At 35.5% G+C, this 22,699-nt stretch overlaps 1 protein-coding gene across 1 annotated transcript; it reads left to right on the top strand.

Annotated features, from left to right (window-relative positions):
• Positions 1-4,190: 4,190 nt before the first annotated feature.
• On the top strand, positions 4,191-22,223 carry LOC124362084. The gene is made up of 8 exons (XM_046816257.1): positions 4,191-4,338; positions 6,486-6,681; positions 7,095-7,209; positions 9,136-9,406; positions 12,437-12,562; positions 12,962-13,046; positions 13,312-13,457; positions 14,890-22,223. Exons 1-8 carry the CDS (start codon positions 4,234-4,236, stop codon positions 21,826-21,828), a joined length of 7,983 nt encoding a protein of 2,660 aa, XP_046672213.1. The 5' UTR covers positions 4,191-4,233; the 3' UTR covers positions 21,829-22,223.
• Positions 22,224-22,699: the final 476 nt, after the last annotated feature.

Genomic DNA, 22,699 nt, shown 5'->3' with positions numbered 1-22,699 from the left:
ATACAAGGAAACATTAGAACTCTAAATCATTACGATACCACTTGACGAATATTTAAATACAGTTTTAAAATTGAAATTCCACACGGTGTCAAGTGAAAAGTCATTTTCCTACACAGGGAAACATTAGAACTCTTAAATCATTACGATACCACTTGTCGAATATTTAAATACAGTTTTAAAATTAAAATTTAACATGGTGTCAAGTGAAAAGTCATTTTCCTGCACAGGGAAACATGAGAACTCTTAAATCATTACGATACCACTTGACGAATATTTAAATACAATTTGAAATATGAATTTTAACACGGTGTCAAGTGAAAAGTCATTTTCCTACACAGGGAAACATTAGAACTCTAACTCATTACGATACCACCTAACGAATATTTAAATACAGTTTGCAAATTAAAATTTAACATGGTGTCAAGTGAAAAGTCATTTTCCTACACAGGGTAACATGAGAACTCTAACTCATTACGATACCACCTGACGAATATTTAAATACAGTTTGCAAATTGAAAATTTAACACGGTGTCAAGTGAAAAGTCATTTTCCTACACAGGGAAACATTAGAACTCTAAATCATTACGATACCACCTGACGAATATTTAAATAAAGTTTGCATATTGAAAGTTAATACGGTGTCAAGAGGAAAGTAATTTAAGTTAGATTATTTTGTAAGTATTCACACTTGCTTCTGAGTCATTGTTTCTCCTCCATGTTTTCTATATGCATTCAGTTTTCCGTGTAACCCAATAGGGATGAAATTGGAAAATTCTAGAATTTTAATTGTGTATACGAGTACATGGTGCTTCAAGAGATGTTGGTACTAGTTCAACAGGAGAGTTTAGTAGACATAAAGCAAGCAACGCTTTAATTAGAACGTGTTTGCCTCATCGCTTCGTGTGTGTCTGGCCGTATGTGTTTTTGACCGTGAATTTTCTAATCTCAAAAATGGTTAATGCAAATATCTCGAAACTTGATAGTTCGTTTATATAATAAAAGGGATATGTAAACAAAATGAAATTTTTACCATCAATTTCCATTTTAAAATGGTTGCATTGAAAAGTTTCAACAGGAAAATACGTTACGATAAATAACTTCAAGATATTTTATAGGCATTTAAAGTTTGAATTTTGGCTAATTTTCTAAATTATTGCTTAGAAGTCGATTAATCAATATAACATGTTTAAATCCTATTGTTTTCTCAAAAAGCTTACATATACAGTTTTAGCTTACTTTCCTGTTAATTTTACTTTGTACTGCTATGACTATAAAGTAATTTAATTAAACATCTATTCACCTTCTGTGTACTTTATTTACACCGTTTTGTTCAGAATACTATTTGAACTTTTCAAAGTTTTTATATGTTTTTGGTAAAACAACATAGATAAAAAGTATGTGTTTTTCCACTCCATATTTTTCATTTGAGACTGGTTATCTGAAAAACTACGACACTTGCAGTTCTGGAATCTGTATTAATCAATATGAGGTCAAAAAATGATTAAATTCGGTCTTTAATCTACCATATAAGATTTTTTAGGTAAACCTCGTTTTACATAAAAAGCGTTTTACATAGTAAGCTGAAATCCGAGTGAAATCTTTAGTTAGCCGTAACTTGCCAACATAGCATTGACAAGCCGGACATTAACAAACAATGTTTATTTAAAAATGTGTTGATTATTTTTACGTGTAGAATGAGCTCCTACAGTTTATGCATATCTTCGTGAATCACTCTACATAGTTAATATAAGAGGTGTAAATAGCACTTTACAACTAAATTTAGCTAATTCTTATTTGACTTGTATAGAGTTTCTGTTTGTCACAACGTTTGTGGAAGAACATTTCCATTCGTATACATTTACATATTAAATTACATTATACACATTACATTTATGTAATTTTACGAACGACTTTGAGTTATTAATATGTAAAAAATCAAATTTTAGTGTTGTGTAATCGGTGGGAATAATTATTCGTATCCTTTTACCTGTTTTTGACTACTTTATTCTAACAGTTCTGTATGTTGTGAAGATATTTCAGGGCCAAATAAAAAAGTAATTGTGACTTTTATTCAATTAATTTTCAGTCCTTTTATTTTCGATAGGGTCAATGGGTAGATCCTGGTATATTATTAAGTTCCGGTTAGTTTTAAGTCAGTTTCTCAAAGTGTCAAGCTATACTTCATTTTGCGTGAAACTACTCTTTTTGTACTTTTAAACCTTTTCATGCTATCGGTTTTGATACGTATAAAAACTAATGCAAGTTATTTTTTACAAGTAAAATGTCTCTACCTGTTAAAAAAACTAAACTATACTAATACTCAATGCAAACTGGTTCTCCCTTCCAGGTTTATATATTCAGACATTGTGAAAAAGCATTGCTAACGCTGAAATTTTACCTCTTCGTCTTGTTGATCAAGGAAGTTAAAATTTAATTTTAAATCGGTTTCAGTGATAGGCTCAATTAGTGCCAAAATTTACATAATGTTCATATTGGTTTGAAGCTTTAAAATATTTGTTCTATTTATTTTCACTTATTATTTATTTTACTTAGAGAATAATACATATATGTGTTAAACATCATATTATTACTTAAATCATACGAAGATGTACTCATAGTCAATGAAGACTGGATCGACTAGGCAAATGATGATCTAAATGAATGTATACGTCTCTCCATTACAATATAAGAAATAACTAAACCAAATACCTTGAAATGTAGAAACAGTTCTTGTGTCTGTTTGCTTATAATTGTCTTGCTCTCCGATTTAATATTTAATTCTAAGTTGTTTCAAATTCCCAATCAATGCCAACATCTAAATATAACATTTGTCACACACCATAGTGCTAATACAGATGACAGCTCACAGTTTTACCTCACTGGCTTTAAGTGTTTTGACCACCAAATCGTAGAGTCGATTGAACAGAGGGCTGTGAAACAGTCCACAGGGATTTATATGTTTTCTGTATTGTTAGAAACCATGTGTCTCACCCATTCACTGTTAGACATTCTTGGATTCAGACATTCAGATAACTTTGACTATACATTTATTCCAAGGATAATTGTTATATAATAAGTCGCCTGTAACATCATTTATTTGAGTACATAATGGGGAAGCGGTGCATGGGTAACAGCTACTATTAAATATTGTTATGGGATACTGTCCACTATTTTCACCTATCCTCAGATTGATTCTTTTTACTTTAACACCGAAATCGGTTTAGCAAAGTGTGAAAATTATCTAAAGTATTTCATTTTACACCATTCTTTGACAGAAAAATGCATGAAAGTAAAGCATCTCCAACCAATGTGATTTAACTTGTTAGTCCTTGTAACACGAAAATTTAAATTAATACCACAACTCATGTTAAGCTATCCTCTATTAGTTTAAATGCTGTTCATATTTGCTATACCAATTTGATAACAAAATAAAAGAAACATTATGTACCACGTAATATTATCAAAAGTTCCAATCACAGTCCAGGAGCTAAAAAAATTTGCATTTTGTAAAATTGATAGATTGATTCTCTTATGACACAAACCATTCACGTACCACGATAGTTTTGGTGGTGGTCGAAATTGGAGGGTAATGAAAGGATAAAAATATGTATTCTTAGTTTATTTTCTCTGATAATTCTTTTTAGTTTGATACACTTACAACCAACAGCCAGACACAGCAGTATGAAAAACTGCTGCAAAATCTGATTCGGGGAAAAACATTATTTTTCTATATCTGTAACCCTTCCGATACCCTCCAATTTGGACCTTCACCAAAACTAACATGGCTAACGATCGAAATCATTCTCTATATATAAACTTAAAAAAAAAACACGGTTGCTTGTTTATGCAAAAGGAAATTGACTTTAATCTTCTACTCTATTAGATTGAGAATTAGTAAAAGTAAGCAATAAATTAGCGTGTAGTTTGAACTTTTACTCGTTGTAATAAACATTCCGGATTAATATCTCTTGAGAAAATCACTTTCAAGCTCCCAATTCAATAGGGAGATTAGTACTTGGATAACCTAGGATTTATATTCTTAGGTACCAGATTATCCCATTAAGAAATGCTGACAATGTTCTACCAAGATAGACAATGTTGTAAACGATCATTGTAAAATAGTTTATGTAGCATGATTTCCGTCGCGCTCGGTTTATACCGTTAATAAAGACTCCATTGTGGGAATCCCTGATAGGGGACACAGTCGGGAGTTCATACCACCCATGTGCAGTGATGGAGCTGCGACTTAGGTGGTCGGTGTTTCTGATCTGTCTATCTCAGACTTCGGCCGCCTCCATAGGACACCCCACCGTCACTGAAGAGGACGAACAAGCTATTGTAAATCACTATTTGGAATACTTGGAAACCTGTTTTGTGTAGACGACTGTGCACGAAAACGAATTTTGGGTTTTTTTATACATCGGATTTTTTATGTTCTGGTAAACTTAGTGAAGTGTTAGCCAATACTCTTCCAGAAAAGAAAGCATTAAATAAACTCCACCTAATATATTCAAATTTTATTGGCTTTCTTTTAAATACTTTTCTAAATCCTTGACTCATGAAATGCTTTGAAATCTCCATTCACATCCCATACAAATTATTTTCCAATACATATAGAGTCCAATACAAAGATTTTTAAAATTACATCCGTTTCTGACATTGGTGGTTGCTATATGTCGTATTAGTAAAGTTGGTAATCGTTGGGCGTTCAAATTTGGAAAATTCGGGTAGAATAGAACAAGACATGGAGAATACTAAGTCAGGTGATGGTTTTTACTTTCTCTAGTCCTGAACGTATTAATACAGGCCTACAGCAGGAGAGATGACAGTGTTTCAGACTCATTACCCAACATTTTGGATGGATGAGCAAGAAATCTACCTATATCGTACAACAAGGATCTGTTTTGTGGTGTGAACTAAGCTACAGTTTAATCCTCGCCATAAACAAGTGTTACATACGATAGATTAGTGTTAAAGATCTTGTGATACTTCAAGGTTACACAGTTTGCTCATTATTTATTGTAAAGTTCAGGAAGTGTGATTTAGCATTAAATCAAGGTAGCAATTATTAGAACCAGGTATCCTTATACCAAAGAATTCGTGACATATATGTAACAACATACGGACAAGTTTAACACCTGTAAACATAAAGTTGTAAAAGTTGTTAATGACACTTAGCCCAATGTGCAGCTAACTTGATTGTTCGGGTTTTTACTAACCAGATGGATTACATCGTACCTTTATTGGCTCCTCCTTGTAAATGGAACAAATATTTCATTGAACACATTTCACGAATAAAATAAAAAATTAAAACTCAATTTAAGTACCTAGAACAAGAATAAATCCTTAAAAACTTGTGAGATTAAAATGTTTGAACTTCCAAATGTTGAAATATGCTGTAAAAAGAGGAATATTATTAAAGAAAATTAGTTAAAACTAATAACAATAGATGTATTAGTAATTATTGTGAAGTGTATATTTTGAAGCAGGCATTTGAAGGAAAGTGTTTTATTAGCCCTTGAAACTATTTAAAATAAATATATTATTTGGTGTATAACATTCAAAATGAGAAATTACGGGAAAATGAGAAATATAATTTAATCTCAGTAAATGATCGTTTTTCTAATTCCGTTCCCTATTAAACTAAACAATTTGTACTAAATGCATGTTTAGGAGGAAGAAATCTTTAATCGAAAAGATATACAATTAAAATCAATTCTATAATTAAGCATAATTATGAGAAAACTGGGGTTTTTATCCAATAACCCTATCAAAATAAATTAAAAATGCCTTTTGCACTAGAATAGATTAATATTGCAACACTATAAATTCCTGACTAATAGGTAGTTTAGCCGTCATTGTTACGAGTATAGCAAGTTTATAGCGGAAACTGACATTCAAATCCTAGTTCAATCCATCGACACAGTACAAGGTTAACGATACTGATAAATAGTGTTGCAGTGACAGACAGGATTAGACCCTACGCTATTTTAGGCCTCTCCTTTTTTGCATCACCTGAAGATTAGAGAGACATGCGATTGATTGATTCTACTAGCTCAAATTATAATGCAGTAGTTATAAAAAAATAAACGAGTTAAGGGTTAAGGTGTTATAACAATGTTTTAGTTTTTAAGCTAACGTGGCCTTTGTCATTTAGTTTCCGGGTTCACAATATATTTCAGAAACATTGATTGCTTAAAAAAGCAATTGTGATCACTTTTTTGTCATATTGGTTGTTGTTTTGTCAAGCCATAGCTAACAACATTCAGCGCCGCCCTTTCAACTCACTTGTGTAAGCAGATAATTTTATTGGCAGTTTCAGTTTATCATTTTTGGTCTAAAAATGGCCCAAATATTTCGAATTTTTAATTACGTGAACACGATGTGGTCCGGAAAACGTGGATGATATTGATTACTACGAGTATAGTTTAAATTAACCTATACACCGTTTAGCTCTAGTAACACAAGTTTATTTGATATTGTAGGTTAAATACGTGGCAGAGAAGAACTTTGAATTGCAGAGCTACACTATAGACACGGAAGATGATTATATTTTAACATACCATCGTTTAGGCAAGAAAGATTCATCAGCGGATGGCACTTTTCGGCAACCTGTCTTCCTTCAGCATCCTCTTGGTGGTAGCAGTGCTGCCTGGCTCCTGCCTTCCTCTGACCAGTTAGGTAAGTATTCACAAAATTAAGAAACTTTGAGAAAAGAGACTACTGTAATTCATTATTAATTTGTGTTATATAGTAAGAATACTTTAATTAATTTCTCTATGCACTCGAGGGATGAAAAAAGCTGGAACCTTAGCACATAGCGCTTTGACTTATCGCGTGATATTTTACTTTTCGTCATCATACCAGCTTTTTATCGATTGTGCAACACTAATTTTCATTCCTCACAAAATGTACTATAGTGAGGAACACTATTAATTTTCATTTTTTCACATCCAAAAATCCAATGGAAGATATGTGTTAATAATATTGGGAAATCTAAAATGCTTGGTTGATACGGTGACTGAATGAATTCATATAATCTTAAAATTGCAATTTTGAAATACACTGTTGTAGTCTACCATGGTCTGTTACAGCATACGTACTCGTGGATAGCGGATACGATGTGTGGCTCGGTAACAGTCGAGGATCTCAATATTCCAGAGGACACAAAACTCTCAACGTCGACGATGAACAGTATTGGGATTTCAGGTATTTAGGCCTCAATACAAACTTCCTGTTTTAAATACTTAGCACCACAATGTTATAGTTTATAATGTTTCTTGGTGATGCTAAAATCTAAAAGACAAGAGAAATTTCAACTAACTATCGTACGATGAGTTATTATATTCATACTAGTAGTTTAGCCGGTTGGATAAAAATATGCAAATGATAGTTATCGTTTTAGTTTAAACAATTACACTACAACTGTTCCTGCACCCTATTATATAACAAAAAATAAATCAATTTTAACTGTAATATGTACCAGGTTTATGTATGTTGAAAGAATAGTTTTTATGAGGTAAAGTACTACCCCTATAGATTTCTCAAATTAATATTTAACTATATCGCAGTTTTCTGGAATAAACAATTATAACGTTTAATTTATGATAACATTCTTTGCACTCAAGATTTTTGTACATTCTTTGTATCAAACTCACTCATAAATAAATGACTAATTAATTTATAGTCGTAGCAATGACAGTATAAATAGCCTGTACACTGTTTTAGTATTCGTTTCTTCCATAAAAAATGTAAAACTTTGTTTTAGTTTATGTTTTTAATTTATAAAATACAACTCTTTGTCTTGTAAAGGGCAGGTGAGAACTGTACAAGTTTAAGTTACTCCTGTAATATGGAAAAGCCGGAAAACAAAATAAAAGTACTATTACATCTATGTATGAAACTAAACAAGACAGGACTAAACCACAACACGTGTCACGTAACAGGCTTCACTGAGGTTGCATGCAAAATTTCAAGTATGTACGTCATATTTATTCTCAATATGTCCTGCGGACAAATATACAGAAAGACGTCATATAGAAAAGAAATATTTACATTACGAGGCAAACAAAACATAAATTGTCAGCCTAACGAGTCAGGCTGCAATAACGTTTAACCAAAATCCATGGTTAGGTATTGACCATCACAGAACTCATCGTAGAAATGACGTTTCATGTGAAATGTAAAGCTTATAGTTGAAATCTATCACAACATATCTTTTCACAAGTTTATTCAAATATTTTTTATTGATTAAGATATCATAGAAGAGTTTAAATAATAAAAATTTCGGCGAGGTTAGTTGGTTACCATAACGAAAGAGTGCGCTCAAATAACATCTTGTCACAAAGTTTTTAGATTGATTTTCCACATGTTTTAAATTTTAATTTGGAATGAAGTTACATGCTGAAATCTGAAATAGTTCGATTTTTTGCTATTTTATTTTTCCCGTCATAGTTACCTATAAAACCTACATGAATATATTTAATAACGCTCAGCCAAATTCTTTGGAGTGACATGCACCATCATCGACCTCAGTGTTGTCTATGCATAAATGAAGCTTCATGCAAAACTTCTACAGGTCAGTTCGTTTTCGAGTCATCGTCCGGCCAGACAGACAGAGACATTTTTGCAGCCAACGCTCAGTCAATATACTATTAAATTTGTAAATTTTGAATTAGATCCAGTTCATTCTTACGTGCACCATCTGAAATGTGATGCTGTTGTAAACTTGACTCCTGAAATTCGGAGTCATGTTCGTCTGAAGAGATGCAAATATAATAATTTTGCACCTGATGAGACAATGAGAACACCTCGTCACCAAGATTGCACTACTATTAAATAGTAGTGCAATTTGTACTTTGGGTATCTCTGATGTCAAAACAATGCGGCGCGGCGGGGGGAGGGGTTCGTTTTGAGCGTCTTCGTTCTTTGTCACAGACTATTTTTTGGATCCCTTCAGACGAAAATGGCTCCAGATTTAAGGAGTAAAGTCTGCAACATCATCAGATTTCAGAGGCTGCACGTATGAGGAAGGTGGACTGGAGCTAAATTCAACATTCCCATCGAACCAGCCCTTCCCACCATAGGTATGCTGCTCTTGGACAAGTACAGTATTTAATTTCTGGTATATTTCAGCTTGCACGAGATGGCCGTGTTTGACCTGAGTGCTGGGATAGACTACATCCTGAAGCAATACGTGAACCATACGGACAAACTGTTGTTCGTGGGTCACGCCCACGGAGCCGTGCAGGGGTTAATACTCTCCGTCGCCCGACCCTCCTACCAGGCCAAACTGACGGGCCTCGTCACCTTCGCGCCTGCCGTCTACCTCACCGGTCTTGCCAACGCCTCCACTGACGATCAGTTCATAGCCAGGAGTATCATCGATACTGCCGAGAACATCGCGGTAATATTTTATAACACCCTTATTACTATTACTGGTATGAGTAGTTACAGTGTAGAAATATAATACACAGATGAACAGATTGTTGTATATTTATACGGCTCGTAGAGAACCAAAATATTTTTTTAGAGGAAATTTGTAAAGGCACAGGCTAAGCACTGTCAGACAATGACAAGTGGCACGAAAGGAACGGTTATATTGTAATTATCACTTGCTGATATTAGTTGGGGAAGGTTGCATTATGATTATTAAATTGGGTCTGTGAAGAGTCAAAGAAGAATACTGTATTGCTTACGGTAAGGATGTCATCACCCTCGCACATAGATGGTTAGGTCCAAGTACTGCCACGGGTTGGCCTTGAACTTCACAGTCAAAATGCTGTTTATAGTATTTCCAAATCTTATCAGAATTTTCACTTCCAGTACAGTTTACGGTTCGTTCAGCGTTTCAATGAGGAACAAGGATGCCTATTAAGACACTAAGAACTTTATAATAGGCTCCTAATAAGCGGGGTTTGCACCATACTAGAGAATACCATAAAAAGAGGGTACTGGGGAACGATAAAAACGTGAACTACGGTGGGAGCTAAGGAAACAAAGGTCACACACTTTGACAAAGAGATCGAATTAACTAATCGTTACAAAACTCAGCGCCCGTCCGAGCCATTACCGGTACGAAACAAAGCGTGATCTCCGACCAATCAGAAACTAGGGAAGATATCACGTGATCTCTGCGCCAGCTGTCTGTGCGTAGATTGTAGCTCATTGAAGTTATATAAAAAAGTACATGTTAACAGAAATTAGTGTTGAGTGATAGTTATAATAGGAACAAAGTTTTTAATATTAAACAAGCCTACTCACCCCCATTTTTAAAATTTACTTTTGAAAATACGCTTTATATCCGGTGGGTAAACAGTAGTGGCCTACACCTTAAGTCGGTAGGACGGTAGGGTAGTTTTCGGTTGCAATGCTCTTTTTATTTTGTAATAGGACTTTTTGGAGTTACAGCTCTTTAAGAGATCTTCTCTAATACAGGTAAAAGTAAATTTCTTAGCAATTGAAATGTAATTTCGGAACACAATTTAATCTGACCCACAGAAAACGGATTCATTTTTACATTTTACATTTCCTGCACAAGAGATTCACTAAATTGAATAGCATATATTTTTTCTGTACAAATATTCATTTTGTTATTTAGTAGCCTATTTGATCAAGCAACATTTAATTTAATGAGTTTCATTTCATTAAAATACTATTATCCTTGTGTCATAAACCATTGAAATGCCCATCTATGAAGCTATGCCTCGTATACATGCTGTAAAAAAATATTTATAGCCTTAGCTGTTTTTATTTATACCTGAGCCTAAGGGCTCAGGTTTTTCCATGAGACAAAGAGAATACTTATTCGCCTAAATTACACTATATTTTGTAGTCTAGTTGTCTCTGAAGTCGAAACGATTTAAAGAGTTCATTTAGAGCTTCTTCGTCTTCGAATTTTATTGGATCTCTTAAGACTAACATGAATACAGATTCCAGGAGTCAAGTCTCTGAGAGCGTCAGATTCCAGACGCTGCACTAAGACGAAGGTGAACTGGCGCTAAACTCAATAATCACAGTGCATCAAACTTTCCCACCACAGATATATCATTTATGTGTCTGACAGATTGTATAACAAATTTTATATCTCATTTATTTTCGAAATAAAAAACATATACTCTTTAAATATACATTTGGGATTGTTCAGGTTTAGGACTGATAATATTATGAGATAACCAGTTATTTATTGTTTGTGAAACATGTTCTCCTACTTTTCATCGACTAAAATCACTATCATTTGACCTTTAATCAAATATGCTACAATCTTTTAATAGGAAAAGTATATAAAAAACAAAGATTAACTTAAGGGGACCCGGAATGCCCATCTTGGTAATGTTAATAAATAGCCCAATTAGATAAAAACTACTGGACATATTAAATTGAATTTTTTACTGTGGTTCAAGCAACTCTATATACACATACTGTTTTTATTTTATTTTACGCATTTGCAAGATAACGGAAAAAAATATTTTTTTATCCGATTTGAAAATTTTTACCTTTTTTTTATTTATAAAAATAAAACTTTTTCAGTTTTTACGCCAAAACAGACTCAGCTTATGTGGAAAACTATTATGCACACTAGATAAAAATTTCAACTCAATATCTTCACTAGTTCCTGAGAAAATGGGGTTTTTATGTTAAAAATGAGATTTGCTGAAAACTGTAAAAAACAAAAAATATTCATTTTATCAATTACATCTGTACATTCCAGCCTCATAAGCAGGGATTTCTTCGTCATTTTCCTCCAGCCTTCTTTTCTGCACCCTATTTTTTCTTCTTGCTTGTCTCGTGAAGTCTGACACTGCTTTTTCAGCACTTCGGATACGTTCAGAGTCCAATAATTTCATCGCCGTTATTGTACGAATACCTGGTTGAAGACCCATTTCATGTTGTAGGACTCTGCATTTTGTAATGTGTCCATCATTGTAACTGGAAACTGCTTCATACACTTCAAATTAAAGAGTTTTTAGAGTAACAAAATTATTGTTTGGAATCCTAGCCCATATGACACTACTGTCTCTCTCTCTTTGACATTTTGCGTCTTACCATGTAAACATTTTTTAGTAGGTTTTGGTCAACGAGTGCCTTGAAGGTTGGCTTTATTGCAGCCAATATAGCCTCTGGCATAGAATTATGATATTAATATTTATTATTAAGCATTATTAATAGTTTACACAGGCAATAATTTGAAGCGCACACTTATATGTGAGCAAAACGTCTTTTGCAAATATATTTTAACTAATTATTGTGAGGTAAATATGTTATTATAATTAGAAGTATTAAATATCAATGAACTCAGAATGAGCCATATTTTCATAAAAAAATATAAAATTGTTATTGATAAAAAATTATCTTTTGGGTTTTCCGGGTCCCCTTAAACGATATGGAGTACCAGAACAAACCAGAGTTTTGTTAATGTTCGCATCGTTTGTTTCAGCATGAACAAGAAAGTAAAGGAATTCATTCCATGTTCTCAAAGTCGTCAGAATTGTTTCACCATTATAATGGGTTAAAAATAAAAACCGACGACTTTAGAAATTTGTGGGCTATCAACATCTCAGAGGTAAGATTTAAATGTCGTTTTTACGCATAAGAACATGTTTAATATATTGCACGTAATCAAATAAACCATTTGGTACCAAAATTTAATGTTTTAAACTTAATTATTATAACTTAAATACCAGTACTTTATATCTAATCACTTTATAAAATTTGTTGCTGCAATTTATACGTACATAAAAATATTTTTACTCTTAAATCAAATACTCACTATGTGGGTGAAAGATGGATTGGTAAACTTCAATATTATTATCAGTTTTTTACTGTTGTTTGAGATAATATCTAACAAGAACATATTTAGTTATCGTACTTGGTAGGAAGGAACCAGTATAAAATATATCATCATAGAATTTACTATAAAAATTTATTGCAGGATCATAATGCTTAAATGTATTATTTTCAGAACTCCTGGGCGGATATTTATAGGTTTTTTCCATCAGGGGTGTCTACCAAGGCAGTACATTACGTGCATCAGCAGATTAAGAATGGTAAAATATATTGATATGATTCTACTAATAGAAAACTGTAGGTTATTACATTGTACACGATTATACTCATTAACTTATATTTATCATTAATTGGTCCAGTGTCCATTGCAATGTTCCAATAATGAAAGTTCTGGTGAGCTAGAGAGAATACTACAACACAATAGTACGCTGAAATGATAGTTAAATGCATTGTAAAACCTATTTCTAATCTTTGTTTTTGTGGTGCTCATGCATATTTGTAATAAGTTATTATTTGTATTTTCAGGCCCCGTGTTCAGAAATTACGACTTTGGAAGTGAAGGAAACCATTTACATTACAACTCACCTGAACCGCCAGTTTACGATCTCTCAAACATTGATGTCCCAGTACACATTTTCTATTCACAAAATGATATACTCGTGTCAGTACAGGTAAGCTTACGGATTCTACAGGTTTTTAAGCTGGAGTTCATTCATGACTATTCCGTAACACGAGTGCTCGTGTCAACGCACGTGAGCTTACATATACTATAGGTTTTTAAGCTGGAGTTCATTCATGATTATTCCGTAACACGAGTGCTCGTGTCAACACACGTGAGGTTACATATACTATAGGTTTGTAAGCTGGAGTTCATTCATGATTATTCCGTAACACGAGTACTCGTGTCAATACATATGGGTTTACAGATTCTATAGTTTTGTAAGCGGGAGTCCATTCATGGTTAGTCCGTAACACGAGTGCTCGTGTCAACAGACGTTTGTTTACAGTTACTATAGGTTCTAAGCGATGTCCATTCATGGTTATTCCGTAACACGAGTGCTCGTGTCAACACACGTGAGCTTACATATACTATAGGTTTGTAAGCTGGAGCCCATTCATGGTTAGTCCGTAACACGAGTGCTCGTGTCAACAGACGTTAGTTTACAGATACTACAGGTTCGTAAGCGGGAGTCCATTCATGATTATTCCGTAACACGAGTGCTCGTGTCAAAACAAATAAGTTTACAGATACTACAGGTTTGTAAGCGGGAGTCCATTCATGATTATTCCGTAACACGAGTGCTCGTGTCAAAAAAAAATAATTTTTGTAATGATCGTACAATGGGTTTTGTAAGATTTAATATTATGTAAAACAAGAACTTCCTATAAAAATAGCTTTAAGTACATTTTTTAATTACATTTTATTCTATATTAAAACATTTTTTAAACAAACTGACCTTAAGTTGTGAATATGTTATATTTTGTATTGAATAAAACCAAATTTATTTTTCCCGTTTCAATACTTATCACATTTTTTAAAGTAATGCCATGTAATAAGTACTATCTTGTTGCCATTAAATACTATCTTATACCTAACCTAGTAAAGGGTCTTACAGCCTTGTAAGTCTACAGGTTTTCCTGCGTGGAACCAGTGATTGTAAAAGTGTCAAAGTTAGAAATAAAGCACTGATTTATTATCATCGTTATTCCTATTATTACTAGATCCGAGAGAAAATTTTTTATTGTATAAGTACCAACCTGGTTTTTTTAGAAATGAAAAGAAAACTTTCTTCAAAGAAAGAAGTCGATATTCGCTCAAACGTTGGTGGAGTCAAAATGGAAAGGTATCTAAAGTGTTACTTTCCTCAATCACATGTTTCTTAGAACCCCACAACTAAAGCCAGTCAGACACATAAAAATAGCTGTATCAACATCACGTAACACACATAAAGAGCATTAAAGTTTTCATTTTCAGCCAACTAGTCGATCCGTAAATGATAATTAGCTTATAATAATTAGGTTATAAATCTATTAAACTAATTGTCATCAAACAAATTCGAATGAATTCAAACAGATTAATTTCTTACATGGATACTGTTGCAGGACATAATGCTGCTGAAAGAGAAATTGGAAAACTCCACCCTACACTTGGTGAACGAGCAAGGAATATTCCGCCATCTTGATTTCCTATTTGGACACCGTTCTAATGGTCTGGTTGCTAAGGTTTTCGCGCTATTGAATAAGGACCCCTCGCTAAGCGGCTATTTCACTGAAAGTTTCGGTAAACATTCCAATATTACCGGTGAAATAACCAACACTGATGGCAACTTTGGTATGGACTATGGACACAAAACTCACCCAACTCATAATACCTGGCAAACATCTGAATCTTCAATGAGTTATGACGAGTTGATGAAAAGACTCCATCAGTATAAACATCATATTTTTGTAGCATACAATATTTCAATTGGAAATGATCCTTCTAAATTTGAGTGGGCCGAATTGAATAAGAGGATTGAAAACTCTGGCGAAGAGTGCGTCGGCGAATGTAAGGAACTTCGAGATTTGATTAAAAAGATCAACCGGTATCTCTCTCACATAAAAAAGACCTATCTAAGTGGAGTGGCTAATGGTACGGATAATATTATGGGTAAAGTTTTAGTTCGAGGAAATCGTGGTTATTACGTGCCTGATGAAACAGAAGATACTGCGAACGTGAAGAAGATGAGAAATGTCTTTAATTGGAACCAAATGGAAGTTGCCCTTAAATTTTTCAAAGCGTACTACAATCTGAGAAAATACAGTGCTTATATATTAACCAACTACCACATGCGTTTCGAGTACACTACAATTGAGCAAGAGTTAAACAAAGTAGAGGAGCTTAAAAGTAAAGTGAATCAACTGGGCCAGCCCAGCACATTCGACAACACACTGATTCGTAAGTTGCTCAATTCTGTACATACGCGCTCAAACAAAGAAGAAAATGCAAATGCAACTATGTTAAACAAAGATGAAGACAATTTTGAAACAATATACAAGCTTCGAAAGCACGCAAAATATATCTCGTTAACCTATAACATCACATTTGATTACAATATGTTAGAGTCAGAACTGGGGAAACTTGATGAGCTGGCAGACAGAATCCATGAAACAGACGAACATTGCATAACAGAGTGTTACGAAATAGCAAGCCTTCTTAAAGACGCCCTAGGCTATATACAGAATAAGCAACCAGACGAAGCAAACTCTACCAAAAATAACATTTTCCATGGTTCCAACTGGAAGAAAGTTGAGTACACATCTATTTATTTTGAGACATTAGTTAAACTTAGGCATGATATTCAGTACATTTCAAACACTTTCCATGTAACATTCAACTATAGTAATATCGAATCGGAGGTTATGAAGCTAAAAGAACTAGCTCATGGTGTATATGAAATAGGGGAAGACTGTGTAAGCGAGTGTACGGAAATAAGGAGTTTGTTCCACGATGTGAAACAATCCTTAGACGCTGAAAGTTTTGATGGATCATTGCAATGGATTAATACTGAAAGAGCTAAAAAGTACATTACAATCATAATTAGCCTGGAACAATACGTAACGTACATAACTAATACTTTTCATATAAACTTTGACTATAACAAACTCGAAACAGAGTTTAAAAAATTAGAAGATCTTGTAAGTGAGCTGGAAGAGTTTGGCGCTCAATGTACTACTGAGGGTTGCAAAGAAATCCGTAAGATCATTGAAAGTGCATATGGGGCTACAGTTACCAAAGTACCAGATGATCCCTCTTACTTTGACCAAAGTGTCTCCAAATACATTGAAGTATTAAATAAGATAAAACATTACTGGACAAACATCTCTTCAACGTACAAAATAAACTTGGAGTATACCAAAATTGAATCGGAGTTTAGAAAAATAGAACAACTTGCATCGATAACTGACAAATTTGCGGATGTATGTTTAGCCGAATGTTTGGAAATTCGCAACTTGCTTAGTGATATTTCAAGAAGTTCTAATGAGGATAATGCTGTAAATACCTGGGATTGGAACGATTCAGAAACTACAATTAAGTATTATGAAGTATTATTCAAACTGAAAAAACATGCAATGTTCATAACCACTAACTACAACATACAATTAAACTATGAAAACATTTTGGCTGAGTTAAAAAAACTGGAACAACTTTCTAAAATGTACGAACCACCTGGTTACCAATGCACAGGATATTGTGCAGAAATCAGAGAATCGCTAAAGCATGTCCGCAGATACCTGATACATATCAAAGAAATATATTTCGGTGATAGTGGAGCTGTTAGTGAAATACCTATATATGCGAGAACTGTAACAACTGAAGAACCTACAAACACTGAACCTACATCATATGCCGAACTTGTAACTTCAGTGGAACCTGAAAACACTGAGGGGCCTACACCACAGGAGGAACCTGTAACTCCGGTGGAACCTGAAAACACTGAGGGACCTACAACAGAGGAGGAACCTGTATCTCCAGTGGAACCTGAAAACACTGAGGGACCTACAACAGAGGAGGAACCTGTATCTCCAGTGGAACCTGAAAACACTGAGGGGCCTACATCAGAGGAGGAACCTGTAAATCCAGTGGAACCTGAAAACACTGAGGGGCCTACACCACAGGAAGAAAATGTAGCTCCAGTGGAACCTGAAAACACTGAGGGACCTACACCACAGGAGGAACCTGTAACTCCGGTGGAACCTGAAAACACTGAGGGACCTACAACAGAGGAGGAACCTGTATCTCCAGTGGAACCTGAAAAAACTGAGGGGCCTACATCAGAGGAGGAACCTGTAACTCCGGTGGAACCTGAAAACACTGAGGGACCTACAACAGAGGAGGAACCTGTATCTCCAGTGGAACCTGAAAACACTGAGGGGCCTACATCAGAGGAGGAACCTGTAAATCCAGTGGAACCTGAAAACACTGAGGGGCCTACACCACAGGAGGAAAATGTAGCTCCAGTGGAACCTGAAAACACTGAGGGACCTACACCACAGGAGGAATATGTAACTCCAGTGCAATCTGAAAACACTGAGGGACCTACAACAGAGGAGGAACCTGTATCTCCAGTGGAACCTGAAAACACTGAGGGACCTACAACAGAGGAGGAACCTGTATCTCCAGTGGAACCTGAAAACACTGAGGGGCCTACATCAGAGGAGGAACCTGTAAATCCAGTGGAACCTGAAAACACTGAGGGGCCTACACCACAGGAGGAAAATGTAGCTCCAGTGGAACCTGGAAACACTGAGGGACCTACACCACAGGAGGAACCTGTAACTCCGGTGGAACCTGAAAACACTGAGGGACCTACAACAGAGGAGGAACCTGTATCTCCAGTGGAACCTGAAAACACTGAGGGGCCTACATCAGAGGAGGAACCTGTAACTCCGGTGGAACCTGAAAACACTGAGGGACCTACAACAGAGGAGGAACCTGTATCTCCAGTGGAACCTGAAAACACTGAGGGGCCTACATCAGAGGAGGAACCTGTAAATCCAGTGGAACCTGAAAACACTGAGGGGCCTACACCACAGGAGGAAAATGTAGCTCCAGTGGAACCTGAAAACACTGAGGGACCTACACCACAGGAGGAATATGTAACTCCAGTGCAATCTGAAAACACTGAGGGACCTACAACAGAGGAGGAACCTGTATCTCCAGTGGAACCTGAAAACACTGAGGGACCTACAACAGAGGAGGAACCTGTATCTCCAGTGGAACCTGAAAACACTGAGGGGCCTACATCAGAGGAGGAACCTGTAAATCCAGTGGAACCTGAAAACACTGAGGGGCCTACACCACAGGAGGAAAATGTAGCTCCAGTGGAACCTGGAAACACTGAGGGACCTACACCACAAGAGGAACCTGTAACTCCGGTGGAACCTGAAAACACTGAGGGACCTACAACAGAGGAGGAACCTGTATCTCCAGTGGAACCTGAAAACACTGAGGGGCCTACATCAGAGGAGGAACCTGTAACTCCGGTGGAACCTGAAAACACTGAGGGACCTACAACAGAGGAGGAACCTGTATCTCCAGTGGAACCTGAAAACACTGAGGGGCCTACATCAGGGGAGGAACCTGTAAATCCAGTGGAACCTGAAAACACTGAGGGGCCTACACCACAGGAGGAAAATGTAGCTCCAGTGGAACCTGAAAACACTGAGGGACCTACACCACAGGAGGAATATGTAACTCCAGTGCAATCTGAAAACACTGAGGGGCCTACACCACAGGAGGAACATGTAATTCCAGTGAAACCTGAAAACACTGAGGGGCCTACACCACAGGAGGAACCTGTAACTCCGGTGGAACCTGAAAACACTGAGGGACCTACAACAGAGGAGGAACCTGTATCTCCAGTGGAACCTGAAAACACTGAGGGGCCTACATCAGAGGAGGAACCTGTAAATCCAGTGGAACCTGAAAACACTGAGGGGCCTACACCACAGGAGGAAAAAGTAGCTCCAGTGGAACCTGAAAACACTGAGGGACCTACACCACAGGAGGAATATGTAACTCCAGTGCAATCTGAAAACACTGAGGGGCCTACACCACAGGAGGAACATGTAACTCCAGTGAAACCTGAAAACACTGAGGGGCCTACACCACAGGAGGAACCTGTAACTCCGGTGGAACCTGAAAACACTGAGGGACCTACAACAGAGGAGGAACCTGTATCTCCAGTGGAACCTGAAAACACTGAGGGGCCTACATCAGAGGAGGAACCTGTAAATCCAGTGGAACCTGAAAACACTGAGGGGCCTACACCACAGGAGGAATATGTAACTCCAGTGCAACCTGGAAACACTGAGGGACCTACACCACAGGAGGAACCTGTAAATCCAGTGGAACCTGTAAACACTGAGGGGTCTACATCGCAGGAGGAATCTATAACGTCTGAAGGAATCTTGACGCCTGAGGAAACTACGTTGTATGAGGGGTCTGCAGCGCCTGTAGAAACTCATAAGGGTCCTATAAATGATGTACTGGACGAGAATTCTTCTTCTAATAAAACTTATTCTGTAGATGACACTTTCAAATCGAAGATCTTTCATCATTCCAATTGGAAAAAAGATGAGTACACATCTATTTATTTTGAGACATTAGTTAAACTTAGGCATGATATTCAGTACATTTCAAAAACTTTTCATGTAACATTCAACTATAGTAATATCGAATCAGAGGTTATGAAGCTAAAAGAACTTGCTAATGACATATATGAAATAGGGGAAGACTGTGTGAGCGAGTGTACGGAAATAAGGAGTTTGTTCCACGATGTGAAACCATCCTTAGACGCTGAAAGTTTTGATGGATCATTGCAATGGATTAATACTGAAAGAGCTAAAAAGTACATTACAATCATAGTTAGCCTGGAACAATACGTAACGTATATAACTAATACTTTTCATATAAACTTTGACTATAACAAACTCGAAACAGAGTTTAAAAAATTAGAAGATCTTGTAAGTGAGCTGGAAGAGTTTGGCGCTCAGTGTACTACTGAGGGTTGCAAAGAAATCCGTAAGATCATTGAAAGTGCATATGGGGCTACAGTTACCAAAGTACCAGATGATCCCTCTTACTTTGACCAAAGTGTCTCTAAATACATTGAAGTATTAAATAAGATAAAACATTACTGGACAAACATCCCTTCAACGTACAAAATAAACTTGGAGTATACCAAAATTGAATCGGAGTTTAGGAAAATAGAAAAACTTGCATCGATAATTGACAAATTTGCGGATGAATGTTTAGCCGAATGTTTGGAAATTCGCAACTTGCTTAGTGATATTTCAAGAAGTTCTAATGAAGATAATGCTGTAAATACCTGGGATTGGAACGATTCAGAAACTACCATCAAGTATTATGAAGTATTATTCAAACTAAAGAGACACGCAATGTTCATAACCACTAACTACAACATAAAATTGGACTATGAAAATATTCTGGTTGAGTTAAAAAAAATGGAACAACTCTCTGAAATAGTCGTACCATATGGGTCCGAATGCACAGGACATTGTGAAGAAATCAGAGAATCGCTAAAGCATGTACGAAGATACCTGATACATATCAAAGAAACATATTTTGATGATAGTGGAGTAAGTAATGAAGCATATGAAGTGGTTTTGCCTTCGTTTTTTAATAATTCTCAATCCGCTAACAAAACTGTAAAAGCAAACATAACAGGAATCTTCCATAACTCTAATTGGAAAAACTCTGACTTTTCTTCTGCATATTTTGAAACTTTAGTTAAATTAAGAAAGCACATTAAATACATATCAAACGTCTACCATTTACAATTTAGTTACACTAATTTTGAATTGGAGGTCAGTAAATTAAAAGAGCTTATAAAGGAGATATACAGAAGTGACAGTATTTGTAGTGAAGAATGTCTGGAAATTCGCGGTTTGCTCCATACCGTGAAACACTCATTAGAGAATGAATCTTTTGACAGTTCTGCTATATGGTCCGATTCGGAAACTATAGCGGATTTCTTTAAAGCATTAACGAACCTCAGAAAATATTTTACATACATAACGACCAACTACCACATTTCTTTTGATTACGGTGTAATTGAGTCAGAGTTTGGCAAACTGGAGGAATTATCTTCCAAGGTCAGAGAATTTGGTCGCCAATGTAGTGGTGAGTGTCAAGATATCCAAGCATTGCTCGGTGGTACCTATGAAAATTTCTCATCTAACGACCACGATGACATAATAGAAAAGTTGAAAAAATATAAAAAGCACATTCATGAAAAGTACAACATAACAGTAAGTGACTTGGTGTTCAAATCTAAGAGCATAAAAGATCTTGAGACCGCAATGAGAAACCAGGAGTGTACCGGTGAATGCAAAGAAATACAAAATGTGATCAACCATGTCGGTAAATTTCAGCATCATATCAATGAAGCCTATTTGAACCAGCCAGTTGTCGAACATGGCATTGAGGAAAGTTTAAATAAAGGAGAAAATGGTTATTTTGTAAGTAATACGTAAGGTATTATAGGACAGGCAACATATTTGTGAACATATACACTCAGACTAATGTTTCAATGATGCGTGACCATTACTGAAAATAGCCTCAACGGATTGGGAACATATGACCACCACTAAAGTTTCAACAACACACACAGCAAACATGTATCTTCTTTTATTATGAGTTTCTCGAGAGACTATGATTTTAAAGCGCACCATGGAATCAGCTCAATATACAGCTCTGATTGCTTTGATCAAAGGAAAGATTTTAACTTTATAGGGAAAAGGAAAGAAGAACCAATTTATTGAGCAGTCAGAATGACCAATTTCACACTCAAAAATAATAAAAGATAATGTCTCATTGACTGATGTATCTATTTTGCGTTAATATATTATTAAAATTGTAAAACGAAAAATGTAACTAGTTCATTGCACAACTCCTTATTTTGTACTATACATTTATCTTGATAGAATATTATTCTCAGAATAAATAATAAACATCATAGTATATGAATAGAAGTTTTGTAATAGTACCAAATATTTTTCGCTAGCGAATCTTTTAACAATTAAGATGGGTGGTGCAGTAATCAATTGAATGAGAAAAAGCCATTGAATTCTCAGTACGCGAAGCATTTCCACTGAATAAAAGAATACATTTTCACGAGAATCATAATCGTTGGTAGAGGTGACAAACAGTGGTAGACAACACTAGACCGGGCCGAAGAACCAAAAAGGAGGCAAATTTAAAAATTAAATCAATTTGTAATTTCTGATAATTTTTATTGTAAGCCAGTAGTTTTTAGGGAACTTTCTTCAAAGAAATTAAGAAAAGCTAACGTGTCGTAGCTTAAATAGTTTACTTAATTAACTTTTAATTATTATTTAAAAAAGT

This window comes from Homalodisca vitripennis, chromosome 5, assembly GCF_021130785.1.
Source record: "Homalodisca vitripennis isolate AUS2020 chromosome 5, UT_GWSS_2.1, whole genome shotgun sequence".
NCBI lineage: Eukaryota > Metazoa > Arthropoda > Insecta > Hemiptera > Cicadellidae > Homalodisca > Homalodisca vitripennis.
The sequence above is the reverse complement of the archived record's forward strand: the minus strand, read 5'-3'. Positions and strand labels throughout refer to the sequence as shown.